Here is a 19133-nt window from a genome sequence, read left to right as displayed (position 1 = left end):
TCCTCCCTTTATCTTCTCAAGCCTAGAAGAGGTAACAACTTTCTACTCTGTAGCAGCCACCATACATTGCTGGTTCCTGTTTTCTGATAGTTTGGTGGTTTTTTTTTTTTTTTTGGTATTGGGAATTGAATTGAAACCCCCTGCACTCAACCATTGAGCCACATCCCCAGCCCCAGACCCCCTTTTTTTAATTTTTAGAGGTAGGGTGTCCCTAAATTGCAGAGGCTGGCTTTGAACTCTAGATCCTCCTGCCTCAGTCTCCCTAGCTGCTGGGATTATAGGTGTGTGCCATTGCACCCAGCTTCTGATAGGTCCTTTTTTTTTTGGGGGGGGTATCAGGGGCACTGGATCACTAAGTCTCATTCCCAGCCCTATTTTGTATTTCATTTAGAGATAGGGTATCACTTAGTTCTTAGTGCCTCGCTTTTGCTGAGGCTTGGGAGCTGCTGGGATTACAGGCCAGTGCCCACCGTGCCCAGATGATAGGTTTTAATAGAAACGTATATTCATGCTTTATAAGGTTTTAAAAACATACAAAAAAAAAAAAACTGTTCAAAGGTAGAAAAGCATTTGTATTACAAAACTATGCAACAAGCCATTGGAACAAGCCTCAGCTTCCACATCCATATATCATTTTTTTTTTTTTTTCAGTTCTGGGGATTGAACTCAGGGGCGCTTAATAACTGAGCCACATCCCCAGCCATTTTTTATATTTTATTATTTTATTGAGAGATAGGGTCTTGCTGAGTTGCCTAGGGCCTCACTAAATTGCTGAGGCTGGCTATGAAGTCACGATCTTCTTGCCTCAGCCTCTCTTATTCAAAATACATATATACATACTTTCATCCCAAAAAAGTCAAAGAGTAAGGGGGAGGGAAAATGAATCCTGGACGCAGAAAAAGCTTCTCATTCTGTCTCCTGCGTTCAAAATATTTGTCATTTGGTCATTTGCACAAGACCATCAGAGTACAAAAAAAAAAAAAAAAAAAAGACTAACATAGTCGAGGACACGGAACTGAATGTGTTTTTACAAATGTCAATTCAAGGAGGATTTGTGAAGAGACCAAATGGGAGCCGGGCTCCATGGCCGATGCACGATTTTAATCCCAGCTGAGGCTGAGGCAGGAGCATCACAAGTTTGAGGCCTGCTTCTCAACTGAATAAGGCCCTGTCTCAAAAAATAAAAACAAACAAACAAACAAACAAACAAACAAAGATAATGATTCTTAAAAGGAGCTGGGGATGTACCTCAGTGGTAGAACTCTTCTGGGTTCAATCCCCAGTACCGCAAAAGAAGGAAAAAAAGAGGGAGAGAGGGAGGGAGAAAGAAAAGAAGAGTGAAAGAAAGAAGAAAAAGAAAAAGAAACCGCCAGGAAGACAACCCGACCCCAAAGAGCTTGGGTCAAGTACAGCTGCAGGGCTGCGAAGCCGCTCACCTACTACAGGAGGAAGTGTGCGGGGCATTTCCTGTTCACTTCCGCCCGCAGGCGTCGCACATAGATGACGCGATCGCGCCAAGATTCGTGTGGCGTAGGGGCAGCGTGGACAGCTTTCCCGTGAGTATATGTACCGCATGCTGGCTTTAAGGCCACTTAGTGGTGCAACTCTTTGTCACCCATCCCAAGTCCAGTCCAGGCCGCTTCAGTATCCCCACCAGGCCGAGCTGAGTGCAGCTGAGGCCCGCGTGCCTGCTGTAGTAGGGGTATCCTTTCATCCCCTCGTGTGCGCGTTCCGCAGACGCTGGACTTGGGTGCCTGACCACTCAGACTTGGTTCCCGAGTCTTTAGTTCAGCAAAAATAAATAAATAAATAAATAAAAATCTGTCAACCACCTGTTTTATATAGGGCACCATGCTAATCATTAGGAATATTGCACTGGGATTTTTTTGGTTTTTTTTTTTTTTTTTTTTTTTTTGGCGGCGAGGTTCGGGGTTGCACCGGGAATTGAACTCAGAGGCACGCAACCACTGAGCCACATGTCCCACCCTATTTTGTATTTTATTTAGAGATAGGGTCTCACTGAGTTGCTTAGTGCCTCGCTTTTGTTGAGGCTGGCTTTGAACTCGGGATCCTCCTGCCTCAGCCTCCCGAGTCCCTGAGATTACAGGCATCTGCCACCGTGCCCTGCAGATGAAAATTTAAATAAAATGGTTTCAGGAAAACTGCCCTGAAAGAAGAGAGGGACAGAGGAGTGGTGGGAACCAAGAATTCAATCACTCAGGCAACCCGTTTTCATTTGTTTACTTTTTAAGCTTTATGTTTAAAAAGTAAGCCCCAGGAATTGCTCAAGCTTTGGTGATTAAACGAAGATGAAGCAGCTACAGCACATGCAGACAGATTTTGTTTTAGGGGGGGAATATAGAGTGAAAAGTAAATAAAAATAAAAAGATTGGGGTGAATACTATATAAGAAGTTAACCAGAGCCATCTGAGAGTGGCTATTTAAGATTGGCTAGTCCAATAAGGCCTTTCCAAGCAGGTGAATTTTCCCTGAAATCTAAATAACTATAAAGAACTAGCCATGCAGGCTGGGTGGTACATGCCTCTAATTCCAGCAACTCCCAGAGGAGAGGCAGGGAGGATCCTGAGTTCAGCCTTAGCAAAAAGCTACTCACTAACTCAGTGAGACTGTGTCTCTAAATAAAATACAAAAATATAGGGCTAGGCATGTGGCTCAGTGGTCCAGTGCCCCTGAGTTAAATCCCTGGTACCAAAAGAGAAAAAATAACTAGCTATGCATATATAAGGGTGAAAAAAAAATGCCTTTTAGTACCGAGCTTGGTAAGTTAGAGGAATACAGTAGAACCTAGTGGGATCCTTGCAGAGTGGGTGAGATAGGGTTGAAGAGGTGGCCAGACCAGGTAATCCAGAGCACTGAGTTGAAATTTTATACCATGTGTGATGGGAAGCCATCATCTTTATGCTGACATGTGGCAAATGGATTGTGGTTTTGCAGAGGTGGAATCAGACTCTGTTCCCAAAGCCAGTACGTTGATCCAGGTGAGTGGAGAGGGGAGGCTTGGACTAGAATGAAGTAGTCCAGATAAGATTTGAGGGCTATTTGGAAATAGATTAGAGAGACTGAAGGAAAAACCTGCTAGGCAAGTTTTTTTGTCACTGAATTACATCCCTAGGTCAACTCTGGTGTTTTTGGTTTGAGCAATTAATTAGATGATGGTAGTGTTTACTGACATGGGGAATAGCAACTCTGGAGAATAAATAAAAATTCCTGTTTGAGGGATGGGGGTGTGGCTCAGCAGTAGTGCACTTGCCTGGCATGTGTGAGGCACTGGGTTCGAGTCTCAGCACTGCATTAATTAAATAAAAGGTCTATCAACAACGAAAAAAAAAAAAAAAGAATTCCTGTTTTGGCCATAACAGATATTTGCTATGTATATGAGACATCAGTGTGTGGAGATACCACAAGCTTTTGAATGTACTTATCTGGAATTTCAGGAATCGTCAGTGTTGGGTAAAGTTATAGAATTCATTGGCAAATATTAACTTGAACCATAAGAAATTACTGTTTTTGGCCAAAAATTGTTGAATGCTGGCAATTTCATTTGTTCATTCTACCAGATAATATTTAAAATCAGGACCAGATGAGGTCACTTAAGAAATAGAAGAGAAGTAAGAATAGAGCCCCGGGCACCCAAATGACCAGCAAAAGTGACCCCAAAGGAGCAACCAGAAGGTGGGAAAGATACCAGGAAAGTGTGGTGTCACTGAAGCCAGAGAAGGTGTTGTTTCAAAAAGTAGGGAATGAGTAAGTCAAATGTTGCTGAGACGTCTAGTAAGATAAGAACTGTTAAAGTGACCTCTAGATTGGCAATATCACAATCCTTGGTCCTGGACATAGTAGTCAAATAATTCAGTTTTTTGTTTTTCTCTTTTTGTGGTGCCAAGGATCAAGTCCAGGGCCTTAGCATGCTAAGGGTGAATTCTTTTTTATTTTATTTTTTGTGGTGCTGGGAATTAAACCCAGGGCCTTGTGCATGTGAGGCAAGCACTCTACCAACTGAGCTATATCCCCAGTCCTGAATTCAGTTTTTAATAAGTTTGAGTTGTCCACATTGTGTTCTCACACTTCTTGGGAAGAGGCAGTATATATCTGTGAGCTCTGAGTGTGATCATGGTTGAACGAGTGAAGTAGATAGAAGCCTATCTTTTCCTGGTTACCTTTTCTCTGAGTGCCCCTGTGATTTTCCCCTAACCTATTACTAATGTCTCGACTGTCCTTGAAACTTGAAATTAGTTCAACAGGAAAGCTTTAATTTTTGTTTGTTTGTTTGTTTAATTTTTTTTAAAGGAAACTAATTCTTCCCTGAAAGGACACCTGCAAAGATGGCCCCAGTCCTTCACTTCTATGTCCGACCCTCTGGCCATGAAGGGGCAGCGACTGGACAGACTCTACAAAAAGTACAAAGGCAACTACCAGAGCTGCAGGGTGTTGAGACAGAACTCTGTTACAATGTGGACTGGACAGGTTGGGCCTATGTAATGGATGCTTGAATGAAGTGCTGTAGTGCCACATGTAGTATCTTAATGTACCTTGCTCTGTCTCCCTGTAGCTGAGGCCTTCCCAAATGCTGAGGAAATAAAGAAGCTGAAATGGCTGTTTGGCTGCCCGTTGTTACTGGATGATGTTGCTCAAAAGTCCTGGCTCCTTCCAGGTTCCAGTGACCTGCTGCTGGAAGTTGGGCCCAGGTATGTGTTTTAACCTGGGGCAGTTTGTTTCACTAACTAGGACATAGCCTTTCTTTTGAATTCACTGCATATCCCTTCCACTTCCATTGTAAGTTCCTCTTGTGATCCTCAGGAGATTTGTTTTGCTTTCATTACATCTTACTCCCTTCCTTGGAAACTGCACATATTATCTCCATGTGGTACATGCCTTTATAGATTGAGCCAGCTCTCAGATATATTCTGAAAGTAAAATAACTTGTATTCTGAGAAGTTAAAATTGTAGCAGTTTTTGACTTTTTTGTGCTGAGGTTTGTGTCTAGGGCCTTGTGCATGTTAAGGAAGCATTCTATTAGTGAGCTACAGCTCTAGCCCCTAAATTGCAGCAGTTTTATTGCTAGAAGGATAGTTATATAGTTTGTTTGTTTGTTTTGGGGGGTACCAGGGATTTAACTCAGAGGCACTTGACTACTGAGCCATATCTCCAGCCCTATTTTTTGTATTTTATTTAGAGACAGGGTCTCACTGAGTTGCCTAGAGGATAGTTATAGTTTGATCTGAGTGACTTGAAAGCAGGTTTCTTGGAGCCCAGTCTGAGGTTGGAGACCATTGGTGAGGGGATAGTGATGGGAGATTGGCTGGACAGGATGGATAGGATCTGCCCTTCTAGCAAGATCCTAACCATCTGGCCCACTTCTCAGGCTGAACTTCTGTACTCCAACATCCACCAACATCGTTTCTGTGTGCCAGGCCTCAGGGCTGGGAGCTGTGAATCGTGTGGAGATTACCCGACGCTACCGGCTCTCGGTGAGGCAATGGGTGATTAGGAGGAGGTGTACTAGAAGAGATTAGATCCTAAGATCTAGGGAAATAATGGGAGAAGCAAGGGAAGAGTTCCTGGCTTTGGACCTGTTCTTCATTATTGTATGAATTGGTCACTATCCAAAGATTCCTTATCAAGGGATGAATAGGATAGAAATCCAGTCTGTGTTAGTCTCTGCTAATTTATGCATCACAGCATGGACTCATTCCTGGAAGGGGAGTCTTCTTTTTGTTGTCTAGACACAGGTGCTATATAGGCCTGGGGATGCCTAGCCCTGGGTTTAATCCCCAGCACTGCAAAAAAAAAAGGGGGGGGGGTGCTGTAGGGTAGCATTGGACTAACATTGTATATTTGGAGAGCCAAGGGTGGAGTATTCCCTCCATTCTTCAGTTCACTCTTCATCCCTTGCCTTCTGTGTGTGTCTCATTCTTAGTTTGCCCACCACCCTTCAGCTGAGGTGGAGACCGTGGCTCTGGCTGCCCTGCATGACCGGATGACAGAGCAGCACTTTCCACATCCCATCCAGAGCTTCTCCCCTGAAAGCATCCCAGCCCCTCTGAATGGCCCCATCAACATATTAGCTGAGGGTCGGCTTGCCCTGGAGAAGGCCAACCAGGAGCTAGGTGAGTAGGAGTCTGTGGGAATGGAAGGGAAAGACCCAGGATACTAGAATGCCAGTAGATACGCAGGAGCTAGGTGAGTAGGAGTCTGTGGGAATGGAAGGGAAAGGATACTAGAATGCCAGTAGATACGTTGAGACCTGGAATAAGGTGACCTGAGCCATACAGTAAACTTTTTTGGGGTTTGTATTATAGGTCTGGCTCTAGACTCCTGGGACCTGGATTTCTATACCAAGCGCTTCCAGGAACTACAGCGGAATCCCAGCACTGTGGAGGTCTTTGACTTGGCTCAGTCCAATAGGTGAGGACAAATTTGGTCATTTTGATATATGAGCTCCTAGAGGTTAGAAGGGTAAACCATGGGGACTTTGCTTCATAGTTCTTCCTTGGTGTAATGGCCTTTCTGAGTCTTTGAGGGCCTGGGCTCCCCCAACCATCCAGGAATCTGTCTTCAGATCTTAGTTTCATCTCTACTTTGGCTCTGGATAATCCACAGTGACAGGATGCTTGATGATTGACTTTATGGAATGTATTTTGACCTATTTAAGTGTGAATAGGCCATAACTGCTGCTGAATGCTATTGAGAGGACATGGCACTGAGGAATGACTCCTGTTTTTGTTCTGCCTTCCTTTCTCCATGTAATTCCCTCAGTGAGCACAGCCGACACTGGTTCTTCAAGGGCCAGCTCCATGTGGATGGAAAGAAGTTGGCACACTCGCTGTTTGAGTCTATCATGAGCACCCAGATGTCCTCGAATCCTAACAATGTCCTCAAGTTCTGTGACAACAGCAGGTTGCTTGTGCCTTGGGTCTGGGGAGGGGGAGGCCCTGGAACCTGGTTGGGTTAGTACAGATCTCGAGAAAGAAGTGGGTCCAGCATGGACATGTCCACAGTGCAATCCAGGGGAAGGAAGTCCGATTCCTACGACCTGAGGACCCTTCACAGCCAAGCTGCTTCCAGCAACGGCAGGGGCTAAGACATGTTGTCTTCACAGCCGAGACACACAACTTCCCCACAGGTGAGCTGTGTTCCTGAGAGGGATGGAGATCAGAGAGTAGGGTAGGGCAAAGGTCCCAGATATCTAGGCTGAGGCTGGGAAAAAAAGGGAAAGCTTGTTGTCTTTGTTTCCATGGGGGTGGTCAGGGATGAGGTTTGTCTCTGTGACACTCATGCCTCCCCCACTCTCTCTTTGCAGGAGTAGCCCCCTTCAGTGGTGCAACCACGGGCACAGGGGGCCGAATCCGGGACATCCAGTGCACGGGCCGCGGGGCCCATGTGGTGGCTGGCACTGCTGGCTATTGTTTTGGAAACCTGCATATCCCAGGTCCAGTCTTCTTCCTCTCTACCCACCTTGCCTCCAGACTTTTTGTCCTGGCAGCACCAAATGCTTTTATTTTGTAGGCCAAAGGGTCATCTGGGTGTCTTTTTTGTGGGGAGGGAGGACTCCCGAATAGCTGGCTTTTCATTGACCCTGATCATGAGGTGTGTAGACTATTGGAGATATTGGGTGCCAGCCTAGATTTGCAGAATCATAATTTTTAAAAAAATATTTTTATGTATATTTTTTCATTAGATGAATACAGTATATTTATTATTATTTTTTTTAATGTGGTGCTGAGGATCGAACTCAGTGCCTCACGCATGCGAGACGAGCGCTTTACCACTGAGCCATAGCCTCAGCCCCAATTTTTTTTTTTTTTTTTTTTTTGGTACTGGGGATTGAATCACCCAGGGTGCTTAACAACTGAGCCACATCTCCAGCCCTTTTTATTTTTTATTTTGAGACAGGATCTTGCTAAGTTTCTTAGGGCCACTCTAACTTGCTCTTGCTGAGGATGGCTTTGAATTCACATTCCTCCTGCCTCAGCCTCTTGAGGCTGTTGGGATTATATCTGTTGAGATTACAGGCATGTGTCGCTAACCATGAGAAGCTATTACTGTCTCAGCCAGAAAACATGATGCTGGTTTGTCTTTGTTTTTTTTTTTTTTTTTTAGTACCAGGTATAGAACCTAGGGGCACTTAACCACATTAATTACTGAGCACATCTAGATTGTCTTGTTTTTTGAGTTTGTTTGTTTGTTTTTAGTTGTCAGTAGACCTTTATTTATTTTTATATGGTGCTGAGGATTAAACCCAGTGCCTCACACATGCTAGGCAAGTGGTGTTCTACCACTGAGCTACAATCCCAGCCCTGGGTTGTGTTTTAATCACTATTTGTCTCCAAAATCCAGAAAAGCTTAAGAAGTTGGATATTTGAGCTGGGGATGTAGCACAATGGTAGAGTTCTTGCTTAGCTTGTGGGGAGAGGTGGGTTCAATCCCCAGTACTATAACAGAAAAAGAAGTCTGATACTGAGAAGAGGGAAGGCTGATGTGGGAGGTGGAGAAAAAGACTAGCACTTAACTACAGGTTCTACACTGTGCTAAAGTGGACATTCCAACCATGCGGGTGGTCCTTACTGATTTAGACTTGCCCAATGATGCTGGTTCTTCCATCCTGCTTCTTTTTTGTTGTTTTTAGGTACTGGGGATCAAAGCCAAGGGCATGCTCTATCTCTGAGCTACATTATCAGCCCTTTTTATTTATTTATTTTTGTGGTGTTGAGGATTGAACCCAGGTCCTTGCACATACGAGGCAAGCACTCTACCAACTGAGCTATATCCCCAATTCATCTTTTTTATTTTTTTGAGAATGGGTCTCAGTTGCCAAGGATGACCCTGAACTTGCAAACTTCTCTTCTCATGAGGCTTCCTAAGTTGCTGGGATTATGGGTGTGCACCATCATGCCCAACTCTTATCTTATATCTTTATAGTCCATTCAACTTTCTTCTTTCCTCTCAGGTTATAATCTTCCCTGGGAGGATCCAAGCTTCCAGTACCCTGGGAACTTTGCCAGGCCCCTGGAGGTTGCCATCGAAGCCAGTAATGGGGCATCTGACTATGGCAACAAGTTTGGGGAACCAGTGTTGGCTGGTAAGGCTGGGCGTGTAGAGGGATAATGAACATGTAGTCCCCTAAGGGCTTGTGGGTGGGTGTGTGACCCATGGACTGTGGTATTGGGCAAAGGCTAGGGGTCTGGGTGATTGGTTCCTAACCCCTTCTTTCTGATGTCCCCACTCCAGGCTTTGCCCGCTCTTTGGGCCTCCAGCTCCCTAATGGTCAGCGACGTGAGTGGATCAAACCCATTATGTTTAGTGGGGGCATTGGGTCCATGGAAGCTGAGCATGTGGGCAAGGAACCTCCAGAGCCAGGTAAAAACCTGCTACTTTTCCCTGTATTGGGTCAGCACAGGAAAGTTTCAGGGAGGGAATTGAGGGGACATTTATTGATTAGTTTTTAATTCCTTGGTTCATGTCTCTCCTCCAGTACAGGTTTTCAAGGCAGGAGAGTGGTTTATGTTAGCAAGCAGTCTCAGCCTTTGTTGTCTCCGTCTCCTCCCTACTTTATTTATGTAGGGGAGAGGCCCTTCTCACCCCTACCCTTATGCTTCTGGATCACACCCTGCTAAATTGAGGCAGTTAATGTTTGTTCGCTATTCGCTATATGCCAGGGACTTTTATTTGCTGGTTCAGTTCAATTAAGCAAACATTTATTAAGTACTCATTGTGTGCTGAGCACTGTGCTAAGAGCTATGGTGAATCAAGATAAAAGTCCAGGTCCCATTTTCTGACTAAGTGATCCGGTCACATGGCTCAAAACTCAAAAGGCAAGGAATGTTATGCATTGAAAACTCCTTCCCCTGACCTCCAGACCCCAGTTTCCCTCTCTAGAGACAATCAATTTTATTCAGTTACTTTTGTGTCCTACCAGAAGTGTTTGCTGCATATGCAAGTAGATCCATATGAATATTTGTTCTTATTTTCTTTACTTCATCTAGAACTTATTGAGGATTGTACCCAGGGATATTCTGCTACTGAGTTACATCCCTCAACCCTTATTTTAAATTTTTGTTTATTTACTTTTTGGTATCAGGGATTGAACCCAGGGGCACTTAACCACTGAGCCACATCTCCAGTTTTCTTTTTCTTTTTAGAGATAAGGTCTCAGAGTTTTTATAAGTTGTTTAGATCCTTGCTAAATTGCTGAGGTTCGCTTTGAACTTGTGATCTTCTGCCTTTGCCTCCAGGCTGTTAGGATAACAGGCATGCACCACTGTGCCCAGTTTACAATGTTTACTCTTATAGGTAGGCAAATTTTATATCCTTATGAGTAAATTCATAGAATAAATTCCTTGAAGTATGCCGGCATAGTGACTTTGCCTGAAACACTAGTGTCTGGGGAGGCTGAGGCAGGAGTATTGCAAGTTCAAAGCCAGTCTCAGCAACTTAGTGGGGCACTAAGCATCTTAGCGAGATCCTCTCTCTAAATGAAATATAGAAAGAGCTGAGGAGTGGCTCATGGTTAAGTGTCTCCAGGGTTTGATCCCCGGTACCAAAAAAAAAAAATATTCCTTGAAGTGTATTTTCCCAAAGAACAGAATGTATGTATGTATGTATTTTTGCTGTACTGGGGGTCAAACCTAGGATCTTGTCCATGCTAGACAAGTGCTCTACCACTGAGCTACATGTATTTGTAATTTTGATTGTTAGGGCCACATTGTCCTCTGTAGATGTTGTTCTAATTCAGTTTTCCATCAGCCCAATGGAGTATTAAGATCATGTACCCCTAGCATAAACTTTCTTTGTCCTTATACTACCTTGCTTTAGAGGCTTGTGATGGCTTTCCCTGTGTTCTGTTTCTACCCTTCTTCCTTGCAGGCATGGATGTTGTAAAGGTTGGGGGTCCTGTCTATAGGATAGGAGTTGGAGGTGGAGCAGCTTCATCTGTGCAGGTGAGTGGGAATAGCTAAAGATTCAGACTCCTTGATGTTGCTGGGTCCTATGTGTGTGGGAGGTAAGGGAGCCCAGCCTTCCTGAGCTGAGCTATGCTTTATGTTCCTTCAGGTGCAGGGAGATAATGCCAGTGAACTGGATTTTGGGGCTGTGCAGCGGGGAGACCCAGAAATGGAACAGAAAATGAACCGTGTTATCCGGGCTTGTGTGGAAGCCCCCATGGAAAACCCCATCTGCAGCCTCCATGATCAGGGTGCTGGTGGCAATGGTAAGGGAAGCAGTTGGGACAAAGTGCTGGGCCTACTAACTCCTGCCAAATTTGGTTTAGGGAGAGACATTGAGCATCTGCAACCAACCACCCAGCTCTTAATCCTTCACCAGTTCCGGGTTGGAGTGGGTGGAGCCTGCTGCCCTGTGACAATTGGTAGTGAGACTATAGCAGCAATTCCTGCAGGGACACAATTAGGTGCTCCTTTGGAGGTTTGGGACTGCCCTTTTTTTGCCTGGAGCTGACCATGACCAGATTGCCACCTTTCCCTGAAATCCTTTCACCAGGCAATGTCCTAAAGGAACTGAGTGACCCAGCAGGGGCCATCATTTACACCAGCCGCTTCCAGGTTGGTCTCATCCCCTGAAGTCTGGCATCCCCCCTCTACCAGCCCCAGCCATCCTTCCTTTATGATCCCCAATTCCTAGCCACAGTGTGAGGTGGGGGAAGGCCTAGTGATTCTTCTCTTTGCTTTCTGCTATGTCTGTGTAGCTGGGTGACCCAACCCTGAATGCCTTGGAAATCTGGGGGGCCGAGTACCAGGAGTCAAATGCACTTCTGTTGAGGCCCCCCCACCGGGACTTCCTGAGTCGTGTCAGTGCCCGGGAACGTTGTCTGGCTTGCTTTGTGGGTACCATTACTGGAGACAAGAGGGTGAGTTGGCTCCAAGAGTCAAAAGCAGACACTACTGGTAGGTTCAAGCTGCCTGGTTTCTTGGTCTAGAGCAAGAACTGTCAAGGGAGAAGGATGGGGGATGATGACAAAGAACGTATGGGGAACAGATTGTAGGAAGCAGGGGGAAGATAGAAATTACAGAGGAAGATAAACAAGGGGTGGAAGGACCATCTCTGCCCTAATCTCTGGAAGCATTTCCTGCTGGTGCTCATAGTCTCATTCCCTCTGGGTGGTGTCCCTGTGGTCTATAGATCGTGCTGGTGGATGATCGTGAGTGTCCCATGGGGAGAAACGGCCAGGGGGATGCCCCCTCTAAACCTCCCCCAACCCCTGTGGACCTGGAGCTCGAATGGGTATTGGGCAAGATGCCTCAGAAGGTATGTGGGATGGGATTGTTTCTCTTGTGGCCCTCCTCTCGGGACCCCCATCATCTGCTTGCACCCAGCCTTCCATGGGTACTCACATTCCCCTATTGCCATTTCTGTTGTAGGAGTTCTTCCTCCAGAGGGATTCTCCTATTTTGCAGCCCCTGGCCTTGCCTCAGGGGCTGAGTGTGCGCCAGGCTCTGGAGCGGGTTCTGAGATTGCCCTCTGTGGCCAGCAAGCGCTATCTCACCACCAAGGTCTTCCCTGCACCCCTGCTTCACCCCTTGAGCCCTCTGCTTTCTTTCCTCCCCTTAGGACCACCACAGCCCTAGAGTCTTGGGGGGAAGAACAGGGACACCTTCACCTCCACCCCATGCCCTGGTCTTTCTTGCTGCCTACCCTCTGTGTGGAGCTCTTATCTGTATGTTGGAGGGAAGCCAGGTTTCCCACTGTTCTGTCTCCCTCAAGAAAAAATGGACAACCTGAGCTCTCTGTTCTTTTTTAAAAAATATCTTTATTTTATTTACTTACTTTTGTGTGCGGTGCTGAGGATTAAACCCAGTGACTCATGCATGCGAGGGAAGCCCTCAACTACTGAGCTACATACAACCCGAGCCCCTAGCTCTCTGTTCTTTGCCCTCTTGCCAATTGTATTTCATACCACAGGTGGACCGCTCTGTGGGTGGCCTGGTAGCCCAACAGCAGTGTGTTGGGCCTTTGCACACTCCTCTGGCTGATGTAGCTGTTGTAGCACTGAGTCACCAGGAACTCATAGGGGCTGCCACAGCCCTGGGGGAGCAGCCAGTCAAGAGCCTGCTGGACCCCAAGGTGGCTGCCCGGCTGGCTGTGGCTGAAGCCCTCACCAACCTGGTGTTTGCTCTGGTCACTGATCTCCGGGTGAGTTCCCTGACAGCTTCTACCCTAGAGTTCCAGGCCTTTGGGACACTTCCACATTCATCGCTTGTCTTTCGTTTCATGCTCACAACCATCCAGTCCTTCTGTACCCTACTCTCTGCATGTCTCTTGCACTCTAATGTTCATCTCTACTCTCCTAGGATGTGAAGTGCAGTGGGAACTGGATGTGGGCAGCTAAGCTCCCAGGGGAAGGTGCAGCTCTAGCTGATGCCTGTGAGGCTATGGTGGCAGTGATGGCAGCACTGGGTGTGGCAGTGGATGGTGGCAAGGATTCCCTCAGCATGGCTGCCCGGGTCGGCACTGAGACTGTGCGGGCTCCTGGTGAGGCTGGGGCCCTCAGGAGAGGGGGATGGAGAAGGGACCATTGGGCTGGGCTGGAATCTCACTCTTTTTTGGTCTTCCTTGCTCTGTAGGGTCACTGGTCATCTCAGCTTATGCTGTTTGTCCAGATATCACAGCCACTGTGACCCCAGACCTCAAACATCCTAGAGGGAGAGGTATGTGCAATGTACTTTGACCTTGGTCTTGGTTTGGGGGCTCCCTCATCTCAGCACTGGGCTGTGGTACTTTCTGGAACTAATGGTCTGGGGCATCTTCTTGCATGTTGGGAATGGCAATGCTATGAGCACTTCAGGGAAGGGTACTCCTGAACTATCCATCTCCCCCCATCTTCTCTGTCTCTTCAGGCCATCTGCTGTATGTGCCTCTGAGTCCCGGGCAGCACCGGCTGGGGGGCTCAGCTCTGGCCCAGTGTTTTTCACAGCTTGGGGAACAGCCTCCCAACCTGGATCTTCCTGAGAACCTGGTTCACGCCTTCAGGATCACCCAGGGGCTTCTAAAAGGTGAGGCTCTGGGAGAGGTGGTGCACATGGCAGCAGGTGCTCACCAGCTAAGTACTTGGGGATTAGGGACTTGGATCCTTCTCTGTTCCCCATGTGTGTTACCTTCTCACACACTGTCATGGACTCTCCAGAAGTAGTTAAGTGGAGCCATCAGGCTGGGCCCCAAGATCACTGAACTTTTTTTACTTTCCTTCAGACCACCTCCTCTGCTCAGGCCATGATGTCAGTGATGGAGGCCTTGTCACCTGTCTGCTCGAGATGGCCTTTGCTGGGAATTGTGGGATAGAGGTGGATGTAGCTGCGCCTGGCGTTGATGGTAAGAAACTAGGTTTAGAGTCAGGTCTGGCTGCCTTCTGTACCTTGCAGACCTCATCTCCTGATAAAGAATAGAATGTCCTCAACCCATTTTCCCTGGGTCTTCTTCGACTGTCTCTTCTGAGCTATCTCCTGACAGCTGAACTAAATGGCACCCACTATGTTCCTTATTGCACCCCTTGAACACCCCCCACAGTCCCTGATGCAACTTCCTCTTCCCACCATCCAAGTCCTCACCCCACCTTCCGTTGCTGCCTCTAAATCTCTGGCAGCACCCTAAACACCCTGACTTGCCTCCATTGCTCTCCCAGCATTGCCAGTGCTGTTTGCTGAGGAGCCAGGCCTGGTGCTGGAGGTGCAGAAGCCAGACCTGGCTGGAGTGTTGCAGCGTTACAGGAGTGCTGGCCTCCACTGCCTGGAGCTGGGCCACACAGGCGAAGCTGGTCCCCATGCCATGGTAAGGAAGCCAGGGAGAGGGGGCTTAGTGGGCAGTCTGAGCGAAGAAGCTGTAGGCCTCTCTGCCAGCCATGGAGGGGCTGTTCTTTCTCTTAGCTGTTGATTTACTTGCCCTTTTCAGGTTCGAGTATCAGTGAACGGGACTGTGGTTGTGGAGGAGCCAGTTGGGCAGCTGCGAGCCCTCTGGGAGGAAACAAGTTTCCAGCTGGACCGGCTGCAGGCAGAGCCACACTATGTGGCAGAAGAGGAAAAGGGTCTAAGGGAGCGGATGGGGCCCAGCTATTGCCTGCCCCCCTCTTTCCCCAAGGCCTCTGTGCCCCATGAGCTTGGTGAGGGAGTGTGCACAACAACATTTGGTTTCCTAGGCTGTCAGCCTGGGTGTGGAGCCCAAGACCTGGGTGCCTGGGCCTGCTCTGGAAAAGGTGTCTGGGGAGTTCAGGTGGGGAAGTAACTATCTAGAACAGAGACACTCCTCCTTCCAGGTGGTCCTGCCCCGCGAGTCGCCATCTTGCGAGAAGAGGGTAGTAATGGAGACCGGGAGATGGCAGATGCTTTCCACTTGGCTGGGTTTGAGGTGAGTAGGTTGGCCAACAGAGCTAGAGGCCTTGATCTAGCCTTGATCTAGCCTCGGACTGCGTACCCTGACATTTGCCTTCTCTGACCTGCTAGGTGTGGGACGTGACCATGCAGGACCTCTGTTCTGGGGCCATTGGGCTAGACACATTCCGCGGTGTGGCCTTTGTGGGTGGTTTCAGCTATGCAGACGTCCTCGGCTCTGCCAAAGGTAGGTGTTCCTCTGCCACATTCCTGAAATCTCTCACCTCCACAAAGCCAAGGGGAAAGTGAGCGAATGAGTTCAGTTGTCAGGTGTCAGCAGAAGGCCTGAGGTTAATAAATGGGGCAGGTTATCTGGGTGGGGTCTTGCTAATCTGGACAGTTTATGTCCTATCTAAAGGGGCAGCTGCTGCTTGGCTGAAGCAGCTATTGAAAAGGTGGCTCAACATAACCAGACCCTTATTGTTTAAAGAAAAGCTGAAAATTCAGTTTTTTGTATGAGATCTTATTTTTAAGTGTTGAGCAACTCAATAAAAACATATATGATGTATTTTTTTTTTTTTTAATTCTGGATGGACACAGTACCTTTATTTTATTTGTCTTTTTATCCATGGTGCTGAGGATTGAACCTAGTGAGGATTGAACCTAGGGCTTCACAAATGCTAGGCAGGCACTCTACCACTGAGCCACAACCCCAACCCAAGTAAAAACTTTTAATGTTCTGTTGGCCAAGCAAAAAGAAAATCACTGGCCATCTGTGTCCCAGGAGTTGGTAACATCAGATTTACGCAGACAAGCCCATTTCTTCCCTCTCGTGCCCCAGGCTCTGCAGAGAGGGGTACCTGCTGGAGTCAAAGAGCAGCCGTTTCCCTTCATTCTTGGCTTCTCTTTTTCTGAGTCCTCCCACATCTCACCTGACTTCCATGTTCCCTTCTAGGATGGGCAGCTGCTGTGACTTTTCATTCACAGGCCGGAGCTGAGCTGAGGCGTTTCCGGAAGCGGCCAGACACCTTTAGCCTGGGCGTGTGTAATGGCTGTCAATTGCTGGCTCTACTGGGCTGGGTGGGTGGCAACCCTGATGAAGAAGTTGGGGGTATGGATCATGACTCTTGGCCAACCCAGCCCGGCCTCATGCTGCGTCACAACCTGTCTGGGCGTTTTGAGTCTCGCTGGGCCACTGTGCGTGTGGGGCCTGGGCCAGCCCTGATGCTTCAAGGGATGGAAGGTGCTGTGCTGCCAGTATGGAGTGCCCATGGAGAAGGTCAGGCCTGGGAAGGCAGGGGGAGGACTGAGGGCTGGGAATGGATAAAGGGCCTGAAGGAACTTGACTTTCATTTTCTTTCTTCCCTCCCAGGTTACATGGCATTTTCTTCTCCAGAACTCCAAGCCCAGATTGAGGCCAAAGGCCTGGCTCCCCTGCACTGGGCAGATGATGAGGGGAACCCCACAGAGCAATACCCACTGAATCCCAATGGTTCTCCAAGGGGTGTGGCTGGTGTCTGCTCCCATGATGGCCGCCACCTGGCTCTTATGCCTCATCCTGAGAGGGCTGTGAGGCCATGGCAGTGGGCATGGCGACCCCCTCCATTTGACACTCTTACCACCTCCCCGTGGCTTCAGCTCTTCATCAATGCCCGAAACTGGACCCAGGAAGCAGGCTGCTGAGCCAACTGGACAGGCTCACCTGCCCTTACAACTTATCCCTCTGTGTTTGCTGCTCTGTCACCTTCAGGATTACCCTTCATGACTTCCAAAAGTATCTCAGACAAGGAACAAAATGCAAAGAAAAGCTCAGCTGATTTACTCATCTGCCTGCTGGAAACTTGTCTGTAGAGCTGTCCTTAGTTCTATCTTCTAACATCTTTTGCCCTTCCTTGTGTTTAGGAAGCAGCCTGTGGCTTGGGGCAAAGAGCTGATAAGCGAAAGTTAGGGTGCAAGCGCTGGGGTTCTCTTGCCTTCCCACCTGTTCACTTCCTCAGCAATCACCGCATTCTGCCTCATTTCCCTCCTGGGCTCTGAGGGAAGTTTATGTCCCCCTTTTTTCATTTTGGTGTAGGATCTGGGAACAGCATGCAATGGGCCCTGTCTATTCTCATTGCTAGTAGCAGAAGCTTCCTGGATTCCTTTTCAAGTGAGCTGTGCTAACTGTGAGAATTGTTGCGTACAGAATTTTCTTTGACAGGATTTCTGGCTGTGTCTCAGGGCTGGCCTGGTGCCACCCTCTAAACTCAGTACTTGTTTTTTTTTTTTTTTTCTCTTTTGGTACCAAGGATTGAACTCCAGGGTACTCAACCGCTGAGCCACATCCCCAGCCCTGTTTTGTATTTTATTTAGAGACAGGGTCACACTGAATTGCTTAGTGCCTTGCTTTTTGCTAAGGCTGGCTTTGAACTCACAATACTTCTGCCTCAGCCTCCTGAGCCCCTGCGATTACAAGTGTGTTCCACCTGCCTTCCCTTAAACCCAGTACTCTTGATGTTTCTCCTAATTTAGCTCTCTGATAGCAGTTGTGACTATCATCCTTAGATCAGAGCCCTTAGTTTATTCTAATACTACCTCTTTGTTCATTTCATTAATGTTTGTTGATTATCTTTTGTGCCAAGCAGCATTTTATGATCTAACAACTTGAAATAAGCTAAGTGTAGTGGTGCACACTGGTAATTTCAGTGACTCAGGATGCTGATGCAGGAAAATCACAAATTTGAGGCCAGCCTGGACACCTTAGGAAGACCCTGTCTCAGAACATTAAAAAATAATAATGGTCTGGGGCTGGGGTTTTGGCTCAGCGGTAGAGTGCTTGCCTACCATGCATGAGGCACTGGGTAGCACCACATGAAAATACAGATACAGTGTCCACCTAAAACTGAAAAAATTAATATTTTTAAAAAAATAATAAAGGGTTAGGGATGTTGTTGCGGTGACAGAGCACCCCTACATTCCCCAGTATTGCCAAAAATGATAATACCTGGATATAGCATCACCAAGCTGAACAGGTGCTGGGTATTTTCTGTGTATCTGCATTAATTCTCAAAAAAAAAATTGGCAAAGTATAACTAAATTGCAAGGAGTTGGCACATAACTTGGGGGGAGGGTGGCCAGGGGCATGCTCACTCTGCTCCATCTGCTTCCTACCATCCTGCAGTCTTTTGCTGGCAGCTGTTTTCCATTGTTCCTTGTTCCCTTTGCTGACACATGTATAGAGCTCACTGACATTTCTGCTATAGGTCATTTGCCCCCCTAAAATGTTGGGCATCTTAATTAAAGGAGTTCCCCTGAAAGTGAAGACTGGAGTCTTAGATTTCTGAGGGTACCAGGGTGGGCGGGGAGAAGAAGGCTGGGCACGTGCTTCTGATAGGGGATAGTACCTAAAGAAGAGATTGATGGTGTAAATTGTGAGTGTGGGGATGTAACTCAATGGAAGAGCACTGGCCTGACACGAGTTCCCCCGCACTCACTTCCTCACACTGAAAAAAAAAAATGTGTGTGTGTGGAGAAGTAACATCTTTTCCTCATTGTTTTGCATAGTGACCTGCCCTAAGCTGTATTGCCCTCCTATGGATCATTTTTGGCATTTGAACATTTCCTCCTGCTTCTGGGAAGGAATAAATATTTTGTTAACCTTGTAACATCGAATGTGCAGTTTGGGGCTGGTGCTGAGGCTTAGAGGTCAGGTGATATAAGAGTTGGACAACCTGTGAGGTAGCCTGCTGATTAGCTCTAATGGTTAAAATTGTGGTTTTATTTATTTATATATTTTTAAAATATTTATTTTTAGTTGTAGTT

At 47.2% G+C, this 19133-nt stretch overlaps 1 protein-coding gene across 1 annotated transcript; it reads left to right on the top strand.

Annotated features, from left to right (window-relative positions):
• The first annotated feature begins 1504 nt into the window (after positions 1 to 1504).
• Pfas (phosphoribosylformylglycinamidine synthase) lies at positions 1505 to 18633 on the top strand. The gene is made up of 28 exons (XM_077800572.1): positions 1505 to 1556; positions 4309 to 4485; positions 4571 to 4706; positions 5384 to 5489; positions 5939 to 6128; positions 6321 to 6426; positions 6778 to 6918; positions 7020 to 7144; positions 7322 to 7450; positions 8969 to 9100; positions 9250 to 9378; positions 10885 to 10958; positions 11071 to 11227; positions 11515 to 11576; positions 11720 to 11881; positions 12154 to 12279; positions 12393 to 12524; positions 12934 to 13164; positions 13323 to 13503; positions 13596 to 13679; positions 13869 to 14024; positions 14221 to 14340; positions 14651 to 14796; positions 14917 to 15124; positions 15278 to 15369; positions 15465 to 15579; positions 16288 to 16611; positions 16705 to 18633. Exons 2-28 carry the CDS (start codon positions 4344 to 4346, stop codon positions 17013 to 17015), a joined length of 4017 nt encoding a protein of 1338 aa, XP_077656698.1. The 5' UTR covers positions 1505 to 1556; positions 4309 to 4343; the 3' UTR covers positions 17016 to 18633.
• Positions 18634 to 19133: the final 500 nt, after the last annotated feature.

The sequence above is a fragment of the Urocitellus parryii genome, chromosome 7 (assembly GCF_045843805.1).
Source record: "Urocitellus parryii isolate mUroPar1 chromosome 7, mUroPar1.hap1, whole genome shotgun sequence".
NCBI lineage: Eukaryota > Metazoa > Chordata > Mammalia > Rodentia > Sciuridae > Urocitellus > Urocitellus parryii.
This window is presented reverse-complemented; position numbering and strand designations above follow the sequence as displayed.

Coding starts and splice junctions, on each gene's coding strand:
- Pfas (XM_077800572.1), top strand. CDS start 4,344: ATGGCCCCAGTCCTTCACTTCTATGTCCGACCCTCTGGCCATGAAGGG. Junction 7,451..8,968: donor TGGAAACCTGCATATCCCAG/GTCCAGTCTTCT, acceptor CTTTCCTCTCAG/GTTATAATCTTCCCTGGGAG. Junction 12,280..12,392: donor TGGGCAAGATGCCTCAGAAG/GTATGTGGGATG, acceptor TTTCTGTTGTAG/GAGTTCTTCCTCCAGAGGGA.